The 22394-nt window shown below is 39.0% G+C and overlaps 1 protein-coding gene across 1 annotated transcript; it reads right to left on the reverse strand.

Moving 5' to 3' along the window:
* Positions 1-21: 21 nt before the first annotated feature.
* Positions 22-20226, reverse strand: LOC117335859 (MAM and LDL-receptor class A domain-containing protein 1-like). The gene is made up of 15 exons (XM_033896105.1): positions 20200-20226; positions 19143-19310; positions 18768-18950; positions 18042-18251; positions 16683-16951; positions 16238-16322; positions 15563-15712; positions 14939-15133; positions 6487-6651; positions 6218-6325; positions 5574-5833; positions 3908-3995; positions 2436-2594; positions 1226-1491; positions 22-138 (listed from the first exon to the last, which is right to left on the reverse strand). The coding sequence occupies exons 2-15, from the start codon at positions 19189-19191 to the stop codon at positions 22-24; spliced, it is 2304 nt and encodes a 767-aa protein (XP_033751996.1). The 5' UTR covers positions 19192-19310; positions 20200-20226.
* Between the last annotated feature and the right edge of the window lie 2168 nt (positions 20227-22394).

Below are 22394 nucleotides of genomic sequence, written 5' to 3' on the forward strand. Positions count from 1 at the left end.
ATAATTAAATAATTAATATGATCAATCTTGAGATATTTTATGGCTACACATACCAGAACATGGTCCTGCAGCCAAGCTGATGTCATCAACAGCAATATCGCCTTGGTAACCGTTACCTCGGGAAGCCTCTAACACAACCTGACAAAGTTAGAAAACAATATCATTACAAAGGCATCAGTTACATAATCTGATGTACATATGTACAGGTATTACATCATCAGTCACACAGGTATCAGTTATATACCTCTAATAAATACAGGTACAGACCAGGTATTATATCATCAGTCACACAGGTATCAGTTATATACCTCTAATAAACACAGATACAGGTATTATATCATCAGTCACACAGGTATCAGTTATATACCTCTAATAAACACAGGTACAGACCAGGTATTATATCATCAGTCACACAGGTATCAGTTATATATCTCTAATTAACACAGGTGCATACGTTTTATAAATAGAGGTTTCATAACAAGTGGTTGCTTGAAGGGTATTCCTTTCATGCTTGTTAGTTATTTTTCCAATGTTACAAAAACTTGAGCTTTGAGAACTATGAGTTTGAGAGACCGAAGTAGGAATGTTATTCTGAGGTTGAATTGACCTGTTTTGTGTCAATGTGTGTTCTTTTTACAATATTAGTCGGGGTGTAAGGATTTGAACTAAAAGTGTAATGCTTCTGATATGCAAAACTGGCAAATTTGGAAATATTGCAAATTATTACAAAGGATATCATAACCGATAATTTCCAAGTTTATTATTTTCAAAGCAATAGATTCACAGAAGACTATATAAAAAAAAGAATCAATTGAATCAATCAAAGAAACAATTGCGAACTACATTTTGTGTTATGTCCATGACAACATGAAGCAGCCTTCAAGTGTAAGCCAATCAAAATGCACTGAACCATGTGATAAAAAAACTCTGGTCAAAGGTCACTGTGTCAACCAATCAAAAATGCATTTAGTGTTAAACGGTTGTAGTAATTATTTCAATCCAAGAGAATTGAATAACACCCATCTATTGTCACACTGGGGTAGACATATACCATGTATGAAGTGACCTGAGGACTGCAGTGACTAAGGACTTTTAATGACTTCAGTAGACTAGAAACAACGGATATATCTATACATATACTGATAACAATCAACTTAGTTTTAATTAACAGCAAAAAGAACAGAGTAACCCGACTGATGCTGAGTGACCTTGAGAGAGAACCAACCTTGAGAGAGCCTGTCCCTGTAAGCGTGAACTGACTGCTGCGCCATGAGTTTCCCTGATTGCCTGTCCTCCGCCACACAGGCTGACCAAGGGACTGGATATTGGTGGTCACGTAAATGTTCAAGCCACCAACATGTGCTCCATACATGGTGTACCAAAAGGTCACACAGTTTTGCTGTCCACTCGCCATCTGGGTGACAGGACTGACCAAGCGAGCTTTACTCCCCTGAGCTTTACCTGATGCCTCAGTGTAGATGTAGTAACCTCCTGATGAAAAGAAAGAGGCAAAATATCTACCAGGAAAATTGTCTGCTTGTGTAGATATATATCACACTGTTAAAACAAGAACTTCTATCGGGAAAAGTTCTGGGAATGGCAGGATTTATTATTAGCCCTTACTACCTCCATAAGGAGGCTTAACTTGACAAAATGTTTATACAATAAATGCCTGGTGAAGAATTTTCATTGTAAGAGGGAAGAAAACATAGAATGAAGATAGATATTCACCAAGGTCAACTAGTACACTGGTACACATTCTGTATCTACCAATGTTAAGTTGTTAACTGTAGTGCACTGGTGTAAATTCTGTATTTTTGCTGTGTAGTCCTCTCCTTTTTGTGTAATATATACTGTACAATGAATGCTGTGAGCTTTTCTTGGCTTATATACAGATAACAATGACACAGATTTATGGCAAAATATTTCGGCTCACCTCTGTGGGTGGTCTTAAGTATTATTTATTAAAATGAACATAAAAATACATAAATACACATATAAAAAGCAAAGCTAAGCAGCAAAATTATGCCCATAAAAAACACACACATAAACATAAAAGGGCAAAGATGAGCAGCATACACCCAAGCAAGTATTAAATTATATTTGAGGATATATCATTTGCTCAGATGGGAGGGAGGGAGTTTTTTGTTCAAAAACAGTCACTCTAGGTTATTTTTTTTCCAAAAATGTGCTAATCAAAGTTTTAAAGATGACGTTAGTAAAAAATTTTCTGATGAAGATGTGCATGGGCACTAATGACCAATCAGGTTTGACCTTTAACCGCTGACCTGAATGTAATACCAAATAAGGGAATGTGGGCGGAGCCCAAGCTATGTATCCGAAAGATTGATGACACGAGTGAAAATGTGTTCATAAACAAACTTTTATTTACATGAAAAGCAAATACTGTTCAGAGAAAGGTCTGTGATACTTACTTCCATTGGTGTGATCAGAATTTGGTCCAGTACCACGTGACGCTGTGTGACCACGTTGTCTTGTCCAGTCCAGCTGGTCTGATTGGTCCTGGGTCCAGCCACAAGTGTCATAGGTAAAGTCACAGGAAAAGTTACTGCCACCTGTCAATAGTAACATTAGTAAATGTTACAGGTACAGTTATTGACACCTGTCAATAGTAACATCAGTAAATGTTACAGGTACAATTATTGACACCTGTCAATAGTAACATCAGTAAATGTTACAGGTACAGTTATTGACTTAACTGAAATTTGATACAGAATGCTATCACTTACAAATAGAACACTAAATACCTGTTGGTTTAGCTGTAGAAAGGGGGTGAGATGTGGTCTTTGTCGAATGAGTTGAGGTCTGGGAGGTCTTAGTTGATGCAGTATTTGTCATTGGTGCCTGAGTGACTGTCGGAATCGCAAGTTTAGGGGTACCTTTACAATTTTAAATGACAGAATAAATTACTCCATTTCATGAACTTATCAATAACAATCATCAGATATATGGATGCTAAGGCTTGGTGAATCAATTAAATAAACCTTACATCAATCAAATAAGCCTTACAATGGCAGAAGGATGCTAAGGCTTGGTTAATCAATTAAATAAACCTGACAATGGCAGAAGGATGCTAAGGCTTGGTGAATCAATTAAATAAACCTTACAATGGAAGAAGGATACTAAGGCTTAGTGAATCAATTAAATAAACCTTAAAATGACAGATGGATGCTAAGGCTTGGTGAATCAATTAAATAAATCTTACAATGGCAGATGGATTCGAAGGCTTGGTGAGCCAATTAAATAAACCTTACAATGACAGATGGATGTTAAGGCTTGGTGAATCAATTAAATAAATCTTACAATGGCAGATGGATGTTAAGGCTTGGTGACTCAATTAAATAAACCTTACAATGGCAGAAGGATGCTAAGGCTTGGTGAATCAATTAAATAAACCTTACAATGGAAGAAGGATGTTAAGGCTTGGTGAATCAATTAAATAAACCTTAAAATGACAGATGGATGCTAAGGCTTGGTGAATCAATTAAATAAATCTTACAATGGCAGATGGATTCGAAGGCTTGGTGAGCCAATTAAATAAACCTTACAATGACAGAGGATGTTAAGGCTTGGTGAATCAATTAAATAAATCTTACAATGGCAGATGGATTCTAAGGCTTGGTGACTCAATTAAATAAACCTTACAATGGCAGATGGATGCTAAGGCTTGGTGAATCAATTAAATAAACCTTACAATGACAGATGGATGATAAGGCTTTATTGGTGCATCTTTATAAAATTTATCATCATGAATCAATTCATATTTAACACAAAGTAGTATTTCCCTTTGACATCAATACATGATTTCTTAATAACAATATTATTTATGGATCAAATTCAGATGATAACAACACACACCAATACATGTGTTTGTGATAAAACTTACGCTGACAGGACTGAGCATCATCAAATGTCACATCATCAATGGCTATGTGTCCAACATTACTGGTACCTCTTACTGCTTCAAAGATCACCTGTAACAGACACATTGTCATCAACATCAGATCAAGGCCCGGCTATCAAACAAACACTCAGATCAACACTATCACATCAGATCAACACTATCACTTACCTCAGATCAACACTATCACTTACCTCAGATCAACACTATCACTTACCTCAGATCAACACTATCACTTACCTCAGATCAACACTATCACTAACCTCAGACCAACACTATCACATCAGATCAACACTATCACTTACCTCAGATCAACACTATCACTTACCTCAGATCAACACTATCACTTACCTCAGATCAACACTATCACTTACTTCAGATCAACACTATCACACCAGATCAACACTATCACTTACCTCAGATCAACACTATCACTTACCTCAGATCAACACTATCACTTACCTCAGATCAATACTATCATTTACCCCAGATCAACACTATCACTTACCTCAGATCAACACTATCACTAACCTCAGATCAACACTATCACTAACCTGGTGACCTTAACCTTTGGTTTATTTATAGTAATGGTGACCTTAATCTTTGGTTTATCTGTAGTACTAGTGACTTTAACCTTTGGTTTATCTGTAGTAATGGTGACTTTAACCTTCTGTTTATCTGTAGTTATAGTGATGTTAACCTTTGGTTTATTTATAGTAATGGTGACCTAAACCTTTGGTTTATCTGTAGTAATAGTGACCTTAACCTTTGGTTTATCTCTAGTAATGGTGACCTTAACCTTTGGTTTATTTATAGTAATGGTGACTTTAACCTTTGGTTTATCTGTAGTAATGGTGTTTTTAACCTTTGGTTTATCTGTAGTAATGGTGACCTTAACCTTTGGTTTATCTGTAGTAATAGTGACCTTAACCTTTGGTTTATCTGTAGTAATGGTGTTTTTAACCTTTGGTTAATCTGTAGTAATAGTGACTTTAACCTTTGGTTAATCTGTAGTAATGGTGACTTTAACCTTTGGTTAATCTGTAGTAATAGTGACCTTAACCTTTGGTTTATTTATAGTAATGGTGACTTTAACCTTTGGTTTATCTGTAGTAATGGTGTTTTTAACCTTTGGTTTATCTGTAGTAATGGTGACCTTAACCTTTGGTTTATCTGTAGTAATAGTGACCTTAACCTTTGGTTTATCTGTAGTAATGGTGTTTTTAACCTTTGGTTTATTTATAGTAATGGTGACTTTAACCTTTGGTTTATCTGTAGTAATGGTGACCTTAACCTTTGGTTTACAATGCAGAAACATTAAAATCTGATTTTGTATAGAAAATACACCCTGTCATCATGTAACAATAGTGTCATCGATAGCAAGGGAAAGGTAGAGAGCTGATGTTACTGTATGATGCATGGAAAAACTATGAACAGGGGTAAACAGTTTGTGACTTACTGTAAAACTGGTGTTCTGATTCTGTAATGGGACTATGAACAGGGGTAAACAGTTTGTGACTTACTGTAAAGCTGGTGTTCTGATTCTGTAATGGGACTATGAACAGGGGTAAACAGTTTGTGACTTACTGTAAAACTGGTGTTCTGATTCTGTAATGGGACTATGAACAGGGGTAAACAGTTTGTGACTTACTGTAAAGCTGGTGTTCTGATTCTGTAATGGGACTATGCCCTGGTACCACTGGTTTTGCTGACTGCCAGATAGCTCCCATAAAGGTTTGGGGTTAGTGGTGGTGGCGGTGGTCCACACACGCAGTGTCCCGATGTTACTGCCATAGACATTGTACCAGAAGTACATACACTTGTGGGTGTGGGCACTAAGACTCTCACTCACAAGTTTGGCATCATATCCAGGATGGTTCGGGTTAGACGACTCCAGGTAGGCATATTGTCCTAAACAAGGGGTGCAAATTCAGATAATTCACTACATATGAAGGCCCATCACTGAAGGTGTCTGATACCATTTAAATGAGAAGATATTGTGTACTTTTACAAGACTAAGTTCTTGTCAAAAGCTTTCATATTCAGAACTGCTTGCTATACAGATGTATGTAGGGCTGACCTTGACCACAAAAATGTCGTTAAGTAGTTTCATTTTGATAATCGGACCTCTGTTTGTAGTTGGGATTTTTTGAGATATTTATAGCCCGGTCACTTCTACCAAGTGGGTGATATGGAGAAATCCTTCCATTTGTGAAAATTGTTCATATAAATCCTTTATTTTGGAGCTATTCCTTCAGACTGAAATGTTGGTAATAAAACTTGAGGCATACAGACCTTTAGTACTGGTGTGGTCAGGAAAAGCTGTCCCAAGTGTCCAGTCAAACTGGTCACCAGTTTTAGCATTGGTCCAGGTACAGAATCCATTGTCAAAATTACAGGCACCTGTGAGAGACATGCTAGCATTAAATATAATTAAATCATTGCATTTAAATACTGGATCTCACTGGTTTAAGCATGTGACCCTTTCTTCACACCACTGACAGGTATTTCTGTATATGATTATATATAATAATTTGGTCTTTTCACCCTTCCCAAACGCTCACCTTCTGATAGACAGGCTCCACTTGTAATGGAGAAGTCATCAATGGCAATGTCGCTACGATAGTTCGTCCCTCTGACACCTTCAAACACAATTTGGTATGGTGAACTGGACTGGCCAGAAACTGGGATGTTCACAGATGCTACTAACCACTGATTGCCATGGGAACCTGAAAATAGATATAACCATGCATTATTGCATTATGTCAACTGTAGGTGAACTACATCATAAAACCACATACACCACATAACACAGACTAACCATACCTCACACAATCTAATTCTACACCACATAACACAGACCACCCATACCTCACACAATCTAATTCTACACCACATAACACAGACCACCCATACCCCACACAATCTAATTCTACACCGCATAACACAGACCACCCATACCTCACACAATCTAATTCTACACCACATAACACAGACCACCCATACCTCACACAATCTACACCACATAACACAGACAACCCATACCTCACACAATCTAATTCTACATCACATAACACAGACCACCAATACCTCACACAATCTAATTCTACACCACATAACACAGACAACCCATACCTCACACAATCTAATTCTACACCACATAACACAGACCACCCATACCTCACACAATCTAATTCTACACCATATAACACAGACCACCCATACCTCACACAATCTAATTCTACACCACATAACACAGACCACCCATACCTCACACAATCTAATTCTACACCACATAACACAGACCACCCATACCTCACACAATCTACACCACATAACACAGACCACCCATACCTCACACAATCTACACCACATAACACAGACCACCCATACCTCACACAATCTAATTCTACACCACATAACACAGACCACCCATACCTCACACAATCTAATTCTACACCACATAACACAGACCACCCATACCTCACACAATCTAATTCTACACCACATAACACAGACCACCCATACCTCACACAATCTAATTCTACACCACATAACACAGACCACCCATACCTCACACAATCTAATTCTACACCACATAACACAGACCACCCATACCTCACACAATCTAATTCTACACCACATAACACAGACCACCCATACCTCACACAATCTAATTCTACACCACAAAACACAGACCACCCATACCTCAGACAATCTAATTCTACACCACATAACAAAGACCACCCATACCTCACACAATCTAATTCTACACCACATAGCACAGACCACCCATACCTCACACAATCTAATTCTACACCCACATAAACACAGACCACCCATACCTCACACATCTATCTACACCAGAATAACACAGTCAGACCACCCAGTACCTCAACCACATAAACACAGACCACCCAGACCTCACACATCTAATTCTACACCACATAACACAGACCACCCATACCTCACACAATCTACACCACATAATACACAGACCACCCATACCTCACACAATCTACACCACAATAACACAGACCACCCATACCTCACACAATCTACACCACATAACACAAGACAACCCATACCTCACACAATCTAATTCTACAATCACATAACACAGACCACCAATAACCTCACACAATCTAATTATCTTACATCATAACAACCACAGAACAACAGAACACCCATACCTCACACAATCTAAGTCTACATCGACACCACATAACACAGACCACCCCAGAACCCTCACACCAATTCCTAATTCTACACCATATAACACAGACCACACCATACCTCACACAATCTAATTCTACACCACATAACACAGACCACCCATACCTCACACAATCTAATTCTACACCACATAACACAGACCACCCATACCTCACACAATCTACACCACATAACACAGACCACCCATACCTCACACAATCTACACCACATAACACAGACCACCCATACCTCACACAATCTAATTCTACACCACATAACACAGACCACCCATACCTCACACAATCTAATTCTACACCACATAACACAGACCACCCATACCTCACACAATCTAATTCTACACCACATAACACAGACCACCCATACCTCACACAATCTAATTCTACACCACATAACACAGACCACCCATACCTCACACAATCTAATTCTACACCACATAACACAGACCACCCATACCTCACACAATCTAATTCTACACCACATAACACAGACCACCCATACCTCACACAATCTAATTCTACACCACAAAACACAGACCACCCATACCTCACACAATCTAATTCTACACCACATAACACAGACCACCCATACCTCACACAATCTAATTCTACACCACATAACACAGACCACCCATACCTCACACAATCTAATTCTACACCACATAACACAGACCACCCATACCTCACACAATCTAATTCTACACCACATAACACAGACCACCCATACCTCACACAATCTAATTCTACACCACATAACACAGACCACCCATACCTCACACAATCTAATTCTACACCACATAACACAGACCACCCATACCTCACACAATCTAATTCTACACCACATAACACAGACCACCCATACCTCACACAATCTAATTCTACACCACATAACACAGACCACCCATACCTCACACAATCTAATTCTACACCACATAACACAGACCACCCATACCTCACACAATCTAATTCTACACACATAACACAGACCACCCATACCTCACACAATCTAATTCTACACCACATAACACAGACCACCCATACCTCACACAATCTAATTCTACACCACATAACACAGACCACCCATACCTCACACAATCTAATTCTACACCACATAACACAGACCACCCATACCTCACACAATCTAATTCTACACCACATAACACAGACCACCCATACCTCACACAATCTACACCACATAATACAGACCACCCATACCTCACACAATCTACACCACATAACACAGACCACCCATACCTCACACAATCTACACCACATAACACAGACCACCCATACCTCACACAATCTAATTCTACACCACATAACACAGACCACCCATACCTCACACAATCTACACCACATAACACAGACCACCCATACCTCATACAATCTACACCACATAACACAGACCACCCATACCTCACACAATCTAATTCTACACCACATAACACAGACCACCCATACCTCACACAATCTACACCACATAACACAGACCACCCATACCTCACACAATCTAATTCTACACCACATAACACAGACCACCCATACCTCACACAATCTAATTCTACACCACATAACACAGACCACCCATACCTCACACAATCTAATTCTACATCACATAACACAGACCACCCATACCTCACACAATCTAATTCTACACCACATAACACAGACCACCCATACCTCACACAATCTAATTCTACACCACATAACACAGACCACCCATACCTCACACAATCTAATTCTACACCACATAACACAGACCACCCATACCTCACACAATCTACACCACATAACACAGACCAACCATACCTCACACAATCTAATTCTACATCACATAACACAGACCACCCATACCTCACACAATCTAATTCTACACCACATAACACAGACCACCCATACCTCATACAATCTAATTCTACACCACATAACACAGACCACCCATACCTCACACAATCTAATTCTACACCACATAACACAGACCACCCATACCGCACACAATCTAATTCTACATCACATAACACAGACCACCCATACCGCACACAATCTAATTCTACATCACATAACACAGACCACCCATACCTCACACAATCTAATTCTACACCACATAACACAGACCACCCATACCTCACACAATCTAATTCTACACCACATAACACAGACCACCCATACCTCACACAATCTAATTCTACACCACATAACACAGACCACCCATACCTCACACAATCTAATTCTACACCACATAACACAGACCACCCATACCTCACACAATCTAATTCTACATCACATAACACAGACCACCCATACCTCATACAATCTACATCACATAACACAGACCACCCATACCTCACACAATCTACACCACATAACACAGACCACCCATACCTCACACAATCTACTCCACATAACACAGACCACCCATATCTCACACAATCTAATTCTACACCACATAACACAGACCACCCATAACTCATACAATCTAATTCTACACCACATAACACAGACCACCCATACCTCATACAATATACACCACATAACACAGACCACCCATACCTCACACAATCTACTCCACATAACACAGACCACCCATATCTCACACAATCTAATTCTACACCACATAACACAGACCACCCATAACTCATACAATCTAATTCTACACCACATAACACAGACCACCCATACCTCACACAATCTAATTCTACATCACATAACAGAGACCACCCATACCTCACACAATCTAATTCTACATCACATAACACAGACCACCCATACCTCATACAATCTACACCACATAACACAGACCACCCATACCTCACACAATCTACACAACATAACACAGACCACCCATACCTCACACAATCTAATTCTACACCACATAACACAGACCACCCATACCTCATACAATCTAATTCTACACCACATAACACAGACCACCCATACCTCACACAATCTAATTCTACACCACATAACACAGACCACCCATACCTCACACAATCTAATTCTACACCACATAACACAGACCACCCATACCTCACACAATCTACACCACATAACACAGACCACCCATACCTCACACAATCTACACCACATAACACAGACCACCCATACCTCACACAATCTAATTCTACACCACATAACACAGACCAACCATACCTCACACAATCTAATTCTACACCACATAACACAGACCACCCATACCCCACACAATCTAATTCTACACCACATAACACAGACCACCCATACCTCACACAATCTACACCACATAACACAGACCACCCATACCTCACACAATCTAATTCTACACCACATAACACAGACCACCCATACCTCACACAATCTACACCACATAACACAGACCACTCATACCTCACACAATCTAATTCTACACCACATAACACAGACCACCCATACCTCACACAATCTAATTCTACATCACATAACACAGACCACCCATACCTCACACAATCTACACCACATAACACAGACCACCCATACCTCACACAATCTAATTCTACACCACATAACACAGACCAACTATACCTCACACAATCTAATTCTACACCATATAACACAGACCACCCATACCCCACACAATCTAATTCTACACCACATAACACAGACCACCCATACCTCACACAATCTACACCACATAACACGGACCACCCATACCTCACACAATCTACATCACATAACACAGACCACCCATACCTCACACAATCTAATTCTACATCACATAACAGTTACACAGACCACCCATACCTCACACAATCTAATTCTACACCACATAACACAGACCACCCATACCTCACACAATCTAATTCTACACCACATAACACAGACCACCCATACCTCACACAATCTAATTCTACACCCCATAACAGACCACCCATACCTCACACAATCTAATTCTACACCACATAACACAGACCACCCATACCTCATACAATCTAATTCTACACCACATAACACAGACCACCCATACCTCACACAATCTACATCACATAACACAGACCACCCATACCTCACACAATCTACACCACATAACACAGACCACCCATACCTCATACAATCTAATTCTACACCACATAACACAGACCACCCATACCTCACACAATCTAATTCTACATCACATAACACAGACCACCCATACCCCACACAATCTAATTATACACCACATAACACAGACCACCCATACCTCACACAATCTAATTCTACACCACATAACACAGACCACCCATACCTCACACAATCTAATTCTACACCACATAACACAGACCACCCATACCTCACACAATCTAATTCTACACCACATAACACAGACCACCCATACCTCACACAATCTAATTCTACACCACATAACACAGACCACCCATACCTCACACAATCTAATTCTACACCACATAACACAGACCACCAATAACTCACACAATCTAATTCTACACCACATAACACAGACCACCCATACCTCACACAATCTAATTCTACATCATATAACACAGACCACCCATACCTCACACAATCTAATTCTACACCACATAACACAGACCACCCATACCTCACACAATCTAATTCTACACCACATAACACAGACCACCCATACCTCACACAATCTACATCACATAACACAGACCACCAATACCTCACACAATCTAATTCTACACCACATAACACAGACCACCCATACATTACACAATCTACACCACATAACACAGACCACCCATACCTCACACAATCTAATTCTACACCACATAACACAGACCACCCATACCTCACACAATCTAATTCTACACCACATAACACAGACCACCCATACCTCACACAATCTAATTCTACACCACATAACACAGACCACCCATACCTCACACAATCTAATTCTACACCACATAACACAGACCACCCATACCTCACACAATCTAATTCTACACCACATAACACAGACCACCCATACCTCACACAATCTAATTCTACACCACATAACACAGACCACCCATACCTCACACAATCTAATTCTACATCACATAACACAGACCACCCATACCTCACACAATCTAATTCTACACCACATAACACAGACCACCCATACCTCACACAATCTACACCACATAACACAGACCACCCATACCTCATACAATCTACACCACATAACACAGACCACCCATACCTCACACAATCTAATTCTACACCACATAACACAGACCACCCATACCTCACACAATCTACACCACATAACACAGACCACCCATACCTCAAACAATCTAATTCTACATCACATAACACAGACCACCCATACCTCACACAATCTAATTCTACACCACATAACACAGACCACCCATACCTCACACAATCTACACCACATAACACAGACCACCCATACCTCACACAATCTACACCACATAACACAGACCACCCGTACCTCACACAATCTAATTCTACACCACATAACATAGACCACCCGTACCTCACACAATCTAATTCTACACCACATAACACAGACCACCCATACCTCACACAATCTACACCACATAACACAGACCACCCATACCTCACACAATCTACACCACATAACACAGACCACCCATACCTCACACAATCTAATTCTACACCACATAACACAGACCAACCATACCTCACACAATCTAATTCTACACCACATAACACAGACCACCGATACCCCACACAATCTAATTCTACACCACATAACACAGACCACCCATACCTCACACAATCTACACCACATAACACAGACCACCCATACCTCACACAATCTAATTCTACATCATATAACACAGACCACCCATACCTCACACAATCTAATTCTACATCACATAACACAGACCACCCATACCTCACACAATCTAATTCTACACCACATAACACAGACCACCCATACCTCATACAATCTAATTCTACACCACATAACACAGACCACCCATACCTCACACAATCTAATTCTACACCACATAACACAGACCACCCATACCTCACACAATCTAATTCTACACCACATAACACAGACCACCCATACCTCACACAATCTAATTCTACACCACATAACACAGACCACCCATACCTCACACAATCTACACCACATAACACAGACCAACCATACCTCACACAATCTAATTCTACATCACATAACACAGACCACCCATACCTCACACAATCTACACCACATAACACAGACCACCCATACCTCACACAATCTAATTCTACACTACATAACAGACCACCCATACCTCACACAATCTAATTCTACACCACATAACACAGACCACCCATACCTCACACAATCTAATTCTACACTACATAACAGACCACCCATACCTCACACAATCTAATTCTACACCACATAACAGAGACCACCCATACCTCACACAATCTAATTCTACACCACATAACACAGACCACCCATACCTCACACAATCTACACCACATAACACAGACCACCCATACCTCACACAATCTAATTCTACACTACATAACAGACCACCCATACCTCACACAATCTAATTCTACACCACATAACACAGACCACCCATACCTCACACAATGGGAACCGCTATACTATAAAACACAGGCTACATCTGACCTGACTATACTATAAAACACAGGCTACATCTGACCTGACATACTATAAAACACTACATCTGACCTGACTATACTATAAAACACAGGCTACATCTGACCTGACTATACTATAAAACACAGGCTACATCTGACCTGACTATACTATAAACACAGGCTACATCTGACCTGACTATACTATAAAACACAGGCTACATCTGACCTGACTTGGTCCATATTGGAGTTCCAAGGACTCCCCGTGTCTGTTTATAGATGTTCATGGTCTGGCCAGTGCTCCCATACATATGGTACCAGAACTTGAGACACATGGGAGTGCTCGGGCCTTGGTAGATAGGGCTGATTAAGCGAGCTTTGTTTCCTCGTTGACGCCCAGATGCCTCAGTGAACATGTAATGTCCTTTGAAAAGAAATTCACATTTAGATAAATTGGTAATAAATATAACTTTAATCCTAACAAGCAAAATCTATACAAAACAAGTCATTGAACCACATAAAATCTGCATCCAGTTTTTAAGGGGGCTACATTACGTAAGGTGTGTGTCATTTAGCATCTATCTGCCAACTTTTCTATTTCAAGGTTTGAATCCTCCGAGAGTTCTTAGAGAGGCAGGATCAACTAGAACAAATCAGTGCAAAGTTTTTCTAAATATTTAAAAGTTGAATTTTAATTTCAGGTTTAACATTTACTCTTTTGCCAAACATCAAACAAAAACTAATCCATACATCTGTTGAAATGTCTAAAAGCTGATGTTTGGCCAGAGAAAACTCTGGTTAGCCACTGGGACAATTATAACATCCTATGTTTTAGTGTCTATACACAATGTACCTCTGGATGTTCCATAGGTGTGGTCATTGGATGGTCCAGTTCCCACGGAGTTTGTGGAGCCACTTCCCCTTGTCCAATCAAACTGATCTGTATGACTTTGTTGGAACCCACAAATTGTGGCACTTTCAAAATTACACACCATCATAGCACCTGTCAACACAAAATCAATAAAGTAGCATCACATTATCTTTCAGGTGATCAGTTGTATCTCAAACTTCTAACAGACTCCCACTGAAATTATTTCACCCAGTAGGACAAGATGTTCATCACAAAGTAGCTCACATTGTCAACCAGTAGGACAACATGTCCATCACAAAATAGCTCACAAGGACAAGATGTCCATCACAAAGTAGCTCACATTGTCACCCAGTAGGACAAGATGTCCATCCCAAAGTAGCTCACAAGGACAAGATGTCCATCCCAAAGTAGCTCACAAGGACAAGATGTCCATCACAAAGTAGCTCACAAGGACAAGATGTCCATCACAAAGTAGCTCACAAGGACAAGATGTCCATCACAAAGTAGCTCACAAGGACAAGATGTCCATCACAAAGTAGCTCACATTGCCATTCCTTATCTCTTCCTCCTGCATCAATTTCAAACACGACTAAAGTTTTGATACTTTATGTGATATGCAAAAAATATAAGAAATCTATGAATATGCAGAACACTTACTGCTTGTGCAACTGCCATCCGAAATAGCTACATCATCTACAGCTATATCTCCATATGCACCACCACGGACAGACTCAAAGACCACCTACCACAGAAAATGAAACAAAATAGATTGGAAGTGCCATCACCACAAACAGCAAGTCTCTAATCAAATCCATTGGACAAAGATCTAATAAACATGCAGATATCCAAGATTGTGAGAATTATGCTGCTGTCTATTTGTGAAAGGGTCCTATAATAACAATTTGGGTTTATGGGGGCAGTGAGATACAGTAGTTATGTTCTATTTTTAAAAAATGCAAAAATCAAAGAAAGTATATATTACATGTACCAAATTGAAGTGTACATTTGGCAAACAGAGACATTTTTAGATTAAAACCAAATGAACCTAAGGTTGAATCACTTTTGACTTCCACATCTTCTTTACACAATTAAATATTCTTACATTGAATACAGATTTGGCAGTTATGTCAACCTTGGCCTTCACCCAGCGGTTTCCTTGGTTACCACTTCGCCTCCAGATGGGGGTAGTGGGCAATGCGAGACCACTCTTGGCGTAGACATTGAGTTGGGCTACATTACGTCCCATCATGAAATACCAGAAGGTGAGACACTTAGTTTGTGTGCCAGTGACAGCAACGTCTGGACTTATCAGTCGTGCTTTGTCACCATTTCTCCTGGGATTAGACGCCTCTGTGTATACATAATAGCCCCCTGTAACAGAACATTATCTTTAGCTTTAAAACATCATTCATTGTAAAGGATAATTTCAAATATAAAGCCACTGGTTGTATAAGCATGACATATTAACTTAAATTGATATAAAGCCACTGGTTGTATAAGCATGACATATTAACTTAAATTGATATAAAGCCACTGGTTGTATAAGCATGACATGTTAACCTAAATTGATATAAAGCCACTGGTTGTATAAGCATGACATATTAACCTAAATTGATATAAAGCCACTGGTAAGCATGACATATTAACTTAAATTGATTTATTTGTTAAGGAAACTTTTACATAACCTTCTTTGCTACATCCTGGCAGCAAGATTTAATGTGGGAAAAAAACTAATGAAATAACTTTTAAAACATTCTAGGAAATTTTATGCAAAAAAACCCAAAAAAATGGAGTAAAGAACAAGTGCAATCAATGATTGCAAAAGCTCACCGGCAGCAGCAATAACACTATGCATTCATTTTTTTTATGTATGTATAAACATGTCATTTTGAAATTGTACGTCACATAATATCGCTCCAAGACCTCTAATGGATGTAAACAAGCTTTCCAAAACTTAACCCCAAAATCTTTAAAGTGGGTTTTGGTGCAAAAAAAAAATTAAGTCCACTAAATGGTAAAATGCCAAAAAAATCACAATTTTTTTCTGCATGATTTTGCCATAACATCACTCCTAAACCTCTAATGAATATATAAACCAAATTAGAAGGGTGTGAGGTGGTCTTACCCCCAAAACTTTAAAGTGAGTATTTGTGCCAAACAAATTAAGTCCACAAAATGGTAACATGCGAACAAAATCACATTTTTTTTCTGCATAATTTTGCCATAACATCACTCCTAGACCTCTAATGAATGTATAAACCAAATTAGAGCCGTGTGATGTGTATACTTTTGGACTAAGAAGCTTTCCAAAAACTGATCCGAAAAATTTTAAAGTGGGGTTGGACGCTCACGCCGACGCCAAGGCCGGGGGTACAGCATTACTCACGATTACTAGTAACCAGCGAGCCGATTAGTAAAATAGACAACTGTGATGATTTGCTGTGATTATAAGTCAACTCACGAGAGCTTGTGTGGTCGGAGGTGGGACCCGTTTGGGCGCTAGGAGTCCGTCCATGCATTCTTGTCCAGTCAAAGTTGTCAGTGTGGTCCTGGGTCCAACCACAGAAGGCATTGTCAAAGCTGCAGTTGAAAGCTCCCTGGGCACCAGGTGTCGTACTAGGTGTGGGTAGGGTTGTAGGTCCATGGATAGGATGGGCCTCATTTGGTCTCACTAGTTACATAAAGAACCAATTTTTAATGAAAAAGTCACCTTTGTTTTTAATGTTTTACAGCCGTTCCTTTTGTTTTCTCATTGATTTACAGCCATTTGCTTTGTTTTCTCATTGATTTACAGCCATTTTCTTTGTTTTCTCATTGATTTACAGCCAATGCATCTGCTTCCTATATTGCTTTACAGCCATTGATAATTTTGAGATAATCAGTTTAAAGTTAACAACATGACATTGTATAAACCAAATATAAACTAAAATATTACATAGAATTGTAGTAGATAATCAAGTGTCACACACTGCTTCACTAGCTCATTTCCATTTCTCTATCAAGGTTCTGAACACTGGTAAAATGTTAAATACAGTTAGTCTTGGGTAGATGATATTATAGCACAGTATTCGAAAAACAGGAGAGTCCAAATTAAAGCTATGACTGTAAATCAGGAATCATATGGCTATCATAATATCATTCTATAATGATCATACTCATTTGATATTTCAAAACTGAAAAACCTCACCTCCACAGCTGGATTCGGTAAAGGATATATCGTCAATTGCTATATCACCAGTGACAGATGTTCCCCGGCGACCTTGGAAAACAATCTGGTAACTTTTACTGGACATGCTGATTGGAGCATTGCCCAATTTCCACTGTTGTCCCTGGGCACTTGTCAGACTCCAAATGGCCGTATCAGCAACACCTAAAACAACATAAACACTTCTACAAGCAACAATATCATACATTCTTTACAGAAAATATTCAACGGTTTTATTCTCATTGTCCCTTTTATGTTATATTATTCAATCCTTAAAAATGGCAAATTAGCAGCCATTGAAAACCAACTTTTAAAAAAGCCAGAATAGGTTATCACACCAAGAGGCCTGTAATGTACCTTGTACCCTGACGAGGACTGTGAGTGTGTCAATGGTCTGGCCGTACATGTTGTACCAGAAGGAAAGACAGCGTCCTGATGCTGATGTTGGTGGGAATACCTCACTAACCAACCAAGCAATATTTCCCAATCTGCGTGGTGCTGATGTCTCTATGTATATGTAGTGACCTGTAATAGAAGTAAATATACACTGTCAAACGGCTTTAATTTTCACATCCTTTTATGTAAAATATTAGATAAACTCTCAGTCACCAACTTGCTTGGGCTAATTTACCTGTTGTGTTTCAACTTAAAGATTAATTTACCTATGGAGTCCCTAAATTCTAAGACTAATTTACCTGTTGAGCCTCTGGCCTGTTTAGACTGATTTACCTGTTGAGCCTCTGGCCTGTTTAGACTAATTTATCTGTTGAGCCTCTGGCCTCTTTAGACTGATTTACCAGTTAAGTTGTCAACTTGTTAAGACTGATTACCAGTTTAATCTCTGATTTGTTTACCTATTGATGAGTCTCTAACTTGTTAAGACTGACTTACCTGTGAGTACCCAATCTTATATAACTAATATACCTGTTGTTATGTCTCTAACTTGTTAAGACTGACTTACCTGTGAGTCACCAATCTTATATAACTAACTTACCTGTTGTTATGTCTCTAACTTGTTAAGACTGACTTACCTGTGAGTCACCAATCTTATATAACTAACTTACCTGTTGTTATGTCTCTAACTTGTTAAGACTGACTTACCTGTGAGTCACCAATCTTATATAACTAATTTACTTGTTGATGAGTCTCTAACTTGTCAAGACTGACTTACCTGTGAGTTGCCAATCTTATATGACTAACTTACCTGTTTATGAGTTTCTAACTTGTCAAGACTGACTTACCTGTGAGTTGCCAATCTTATATAACTAATTTACCTGTTGATGTGTCTCTAACTTGCTAAGACTGACTTACCTGTGAGTCGCCAATCTTATATAACTAATTTACCTGTTTATGAGTCTCTAACTTGTTAAGACTGACTTACCTGTGAGTCGCCAATCTTATATAACTAATTTACCTGTTGAGTCTCCCACAGTGTGATCTGTGCTAGGGCCGGTGTTAGAAGATAATGTTGAGCCCCGCTGAATTGTCCAGTCAAACTGATCTCCTGCTTGTGCATTTCTCCAGGTACACAGTCCTGTCTCAAAGTCACACTCTCCTGCATAGATAAATCATATAAAACTATAATAAACTGTCACACCATATCATGTTAAATGTTTTCAGATCACCCAACTGATTAAAAGGTTATTTACCTGTTGTCACTTTACTAATGTATTACAAATAATTTACCAAAAGTACCTCCCTTCCATGACAAAATGACAAATGTTCTTATACCAAAAGTACCTCCCTTCCATGCCAAATGTTCTTATACCAAAATGTACCTCCATTCCATGCCAAAGGTTCTTATACCAAAATGTACCTCCCTTCCATGCCAAAGGTTCTTATACCAAAATGTACCTCCCTTCCATGCCAAAGGTTCTTATACCAAAATGTACCTCCCTTCCATGCCAAAGGTTCTTATACCAAAATGTACCTCCCTTCCATGCCAAAGGTTCTTATACCAAAATGTACCTCCCTTCCATGCCAAAGGTTCTTATACCAAAATGTGCCTCCCTCCCATGCCAAAATGACAAATTTGTTTACACCATCATGTTAAATGTTGTCAGATCACCCAACTGATTAAAAGGTTATTTCCCTGTTGTCACTTTACTAATGTATTACAAATAATACCCTACCCTGGTACCCTATTCCATGCCAAAGCAATAAATGTACAATAATAAATGTACCATGGTAAATGTACAATGATATACATTGTACCATAACAAATGTACCATGATATGTACCATAATAAATGTACCGTGGTAAATGTACAATGATAAATGTACCACACAAACCACCGATTCCTTAAGATGCTGTTTACCTGGGTTTAAACCATAAACCATTGATTCCTTAAGATGCTGTTTACCTGGGTTTTAACCACAAAGCATTGATTCCTTAAGATGCTGTTTACCTGGGTTTAAACCACAAATCATTGATTCCTTAAGATGCTGTTTACCTGGGTTTTAACCACAAACCACTGATTCCTTAAGATGCTGTTTACCTGGGTTTTAACCACAAACCATTGATTCCTTAAGATGCTGTTTACCTGGGTTTTAACCACAATTCATTGATTCCTTAAGATGCTGTGTACCTGGGTTTTAACCACAAACCACTGATTCCTTAAGATGCTGTTTACCTGGGTTTTAAACCACAAATCATTGATTCCTTAAGATGCTGTTTATCTGGGTTTTAATCACAAACTATTGATTCCTTAAGATGTTGTTTACCTGGGTTTTAACCACAAACACTGATTCCTTAAGATGCTGTTTACCTGGGTTTTAACCACAAATCATTGATTCCTTAAGATGCTGTTTACCTGGGTTTTAACCACAAATCATTGATTCCTTAAGATGCTGTTTACCTGGGTTTTAACCACAAACCATTGATTCCTTAAGATGCTGTTTACCTGGGTTTTAACCACAAACTATTGATTCCTTAAGATGCTGTTTACCTGGGATTTGACCACAAACCACTGATTCCTTAAGATGCTGTTTACCTGGGTTTAAACCACAAACCATTGATTCCTTAAGATGCTGTTTACCTGGGATTTGACCACAAACTATTGATTCCTTAAGATGCTGTTTACCTGGGTTTTAACCACAAACCATTGATTCCTTAAGATGCTGTTTATCTGGGTTTTAACCACAAACCACTGATTCCTTAAGATGCTGTTTACCTGGGTTTTAACCACAAACCACTGATTCCTTAAGATGCTGTTTACCTGGGTTTTAACCACAAACCATTGATTCCTTAAGATGCTGTTTACCTGGGTTTTAACCACAAACTATTGATTCCTTAAGATGCTGTTTATCTGGGTTTTAACCACAAACCACTGATTCCTTAAGATGCTGTTTACCTGGGTTTTAACCACAAACCACTGATTCCTTAAGATGCTGTTTACCTGGGTTTTAACCACAAACCATTGATTCCTTAAGATGCTGTTTACCTGGGTTTTAACCACAAACTATTGATTCCTTAAGATGCTGTTTACCTGGGTTTTAACCACAAACCATTGATTCCTTAAGATGCTGTTTACCTGGGATTTGACCACAAACCACTGATTCCTTAAGATGCTGTTTACCTGGGTTTTAACCACAAACCATTGATTCCTTA

The sequence above is a fragment of the Pecten maximus genome, chromosome 10, assembly GCF_902652985.1.
Source record: "Pecten maximus chromosome 10, xPecMax1.1, whole genome shotgun sequence".
In the NCBI taxonomy this organism is placed as follows: Eukaryota; Metazoa; Mollusca; class Bivalvia; order Pectinida; family Pectinidae; genus Pecten; species Pecten maximus.

Excerpts from the sequence above, each read along its gene's own strand:
- LOC117335859 (XM_033896105.1), bottom strand. The coding sequence starts at position 19,191 with ATGTACGGCCAGACCATTGACACACTCACAGTCCTCGTCAGGGTACAA. Across the intron at positions 18,951-19,142 it reads AGTCCTCGTCAGGGTACAAG|GTGTTGCTGATACGGCCATT; the intron begins GTACATTACAGG and ends ATGTTGTTTTAG. Across the intron at positions 18,252-18,767 it reads TACCGAATCCAGCTGTGGAG|TGAGACCAAATGAGGCCCAT; the intron begins GTGAGGTTTTTC and ends TTATGTAACTAG.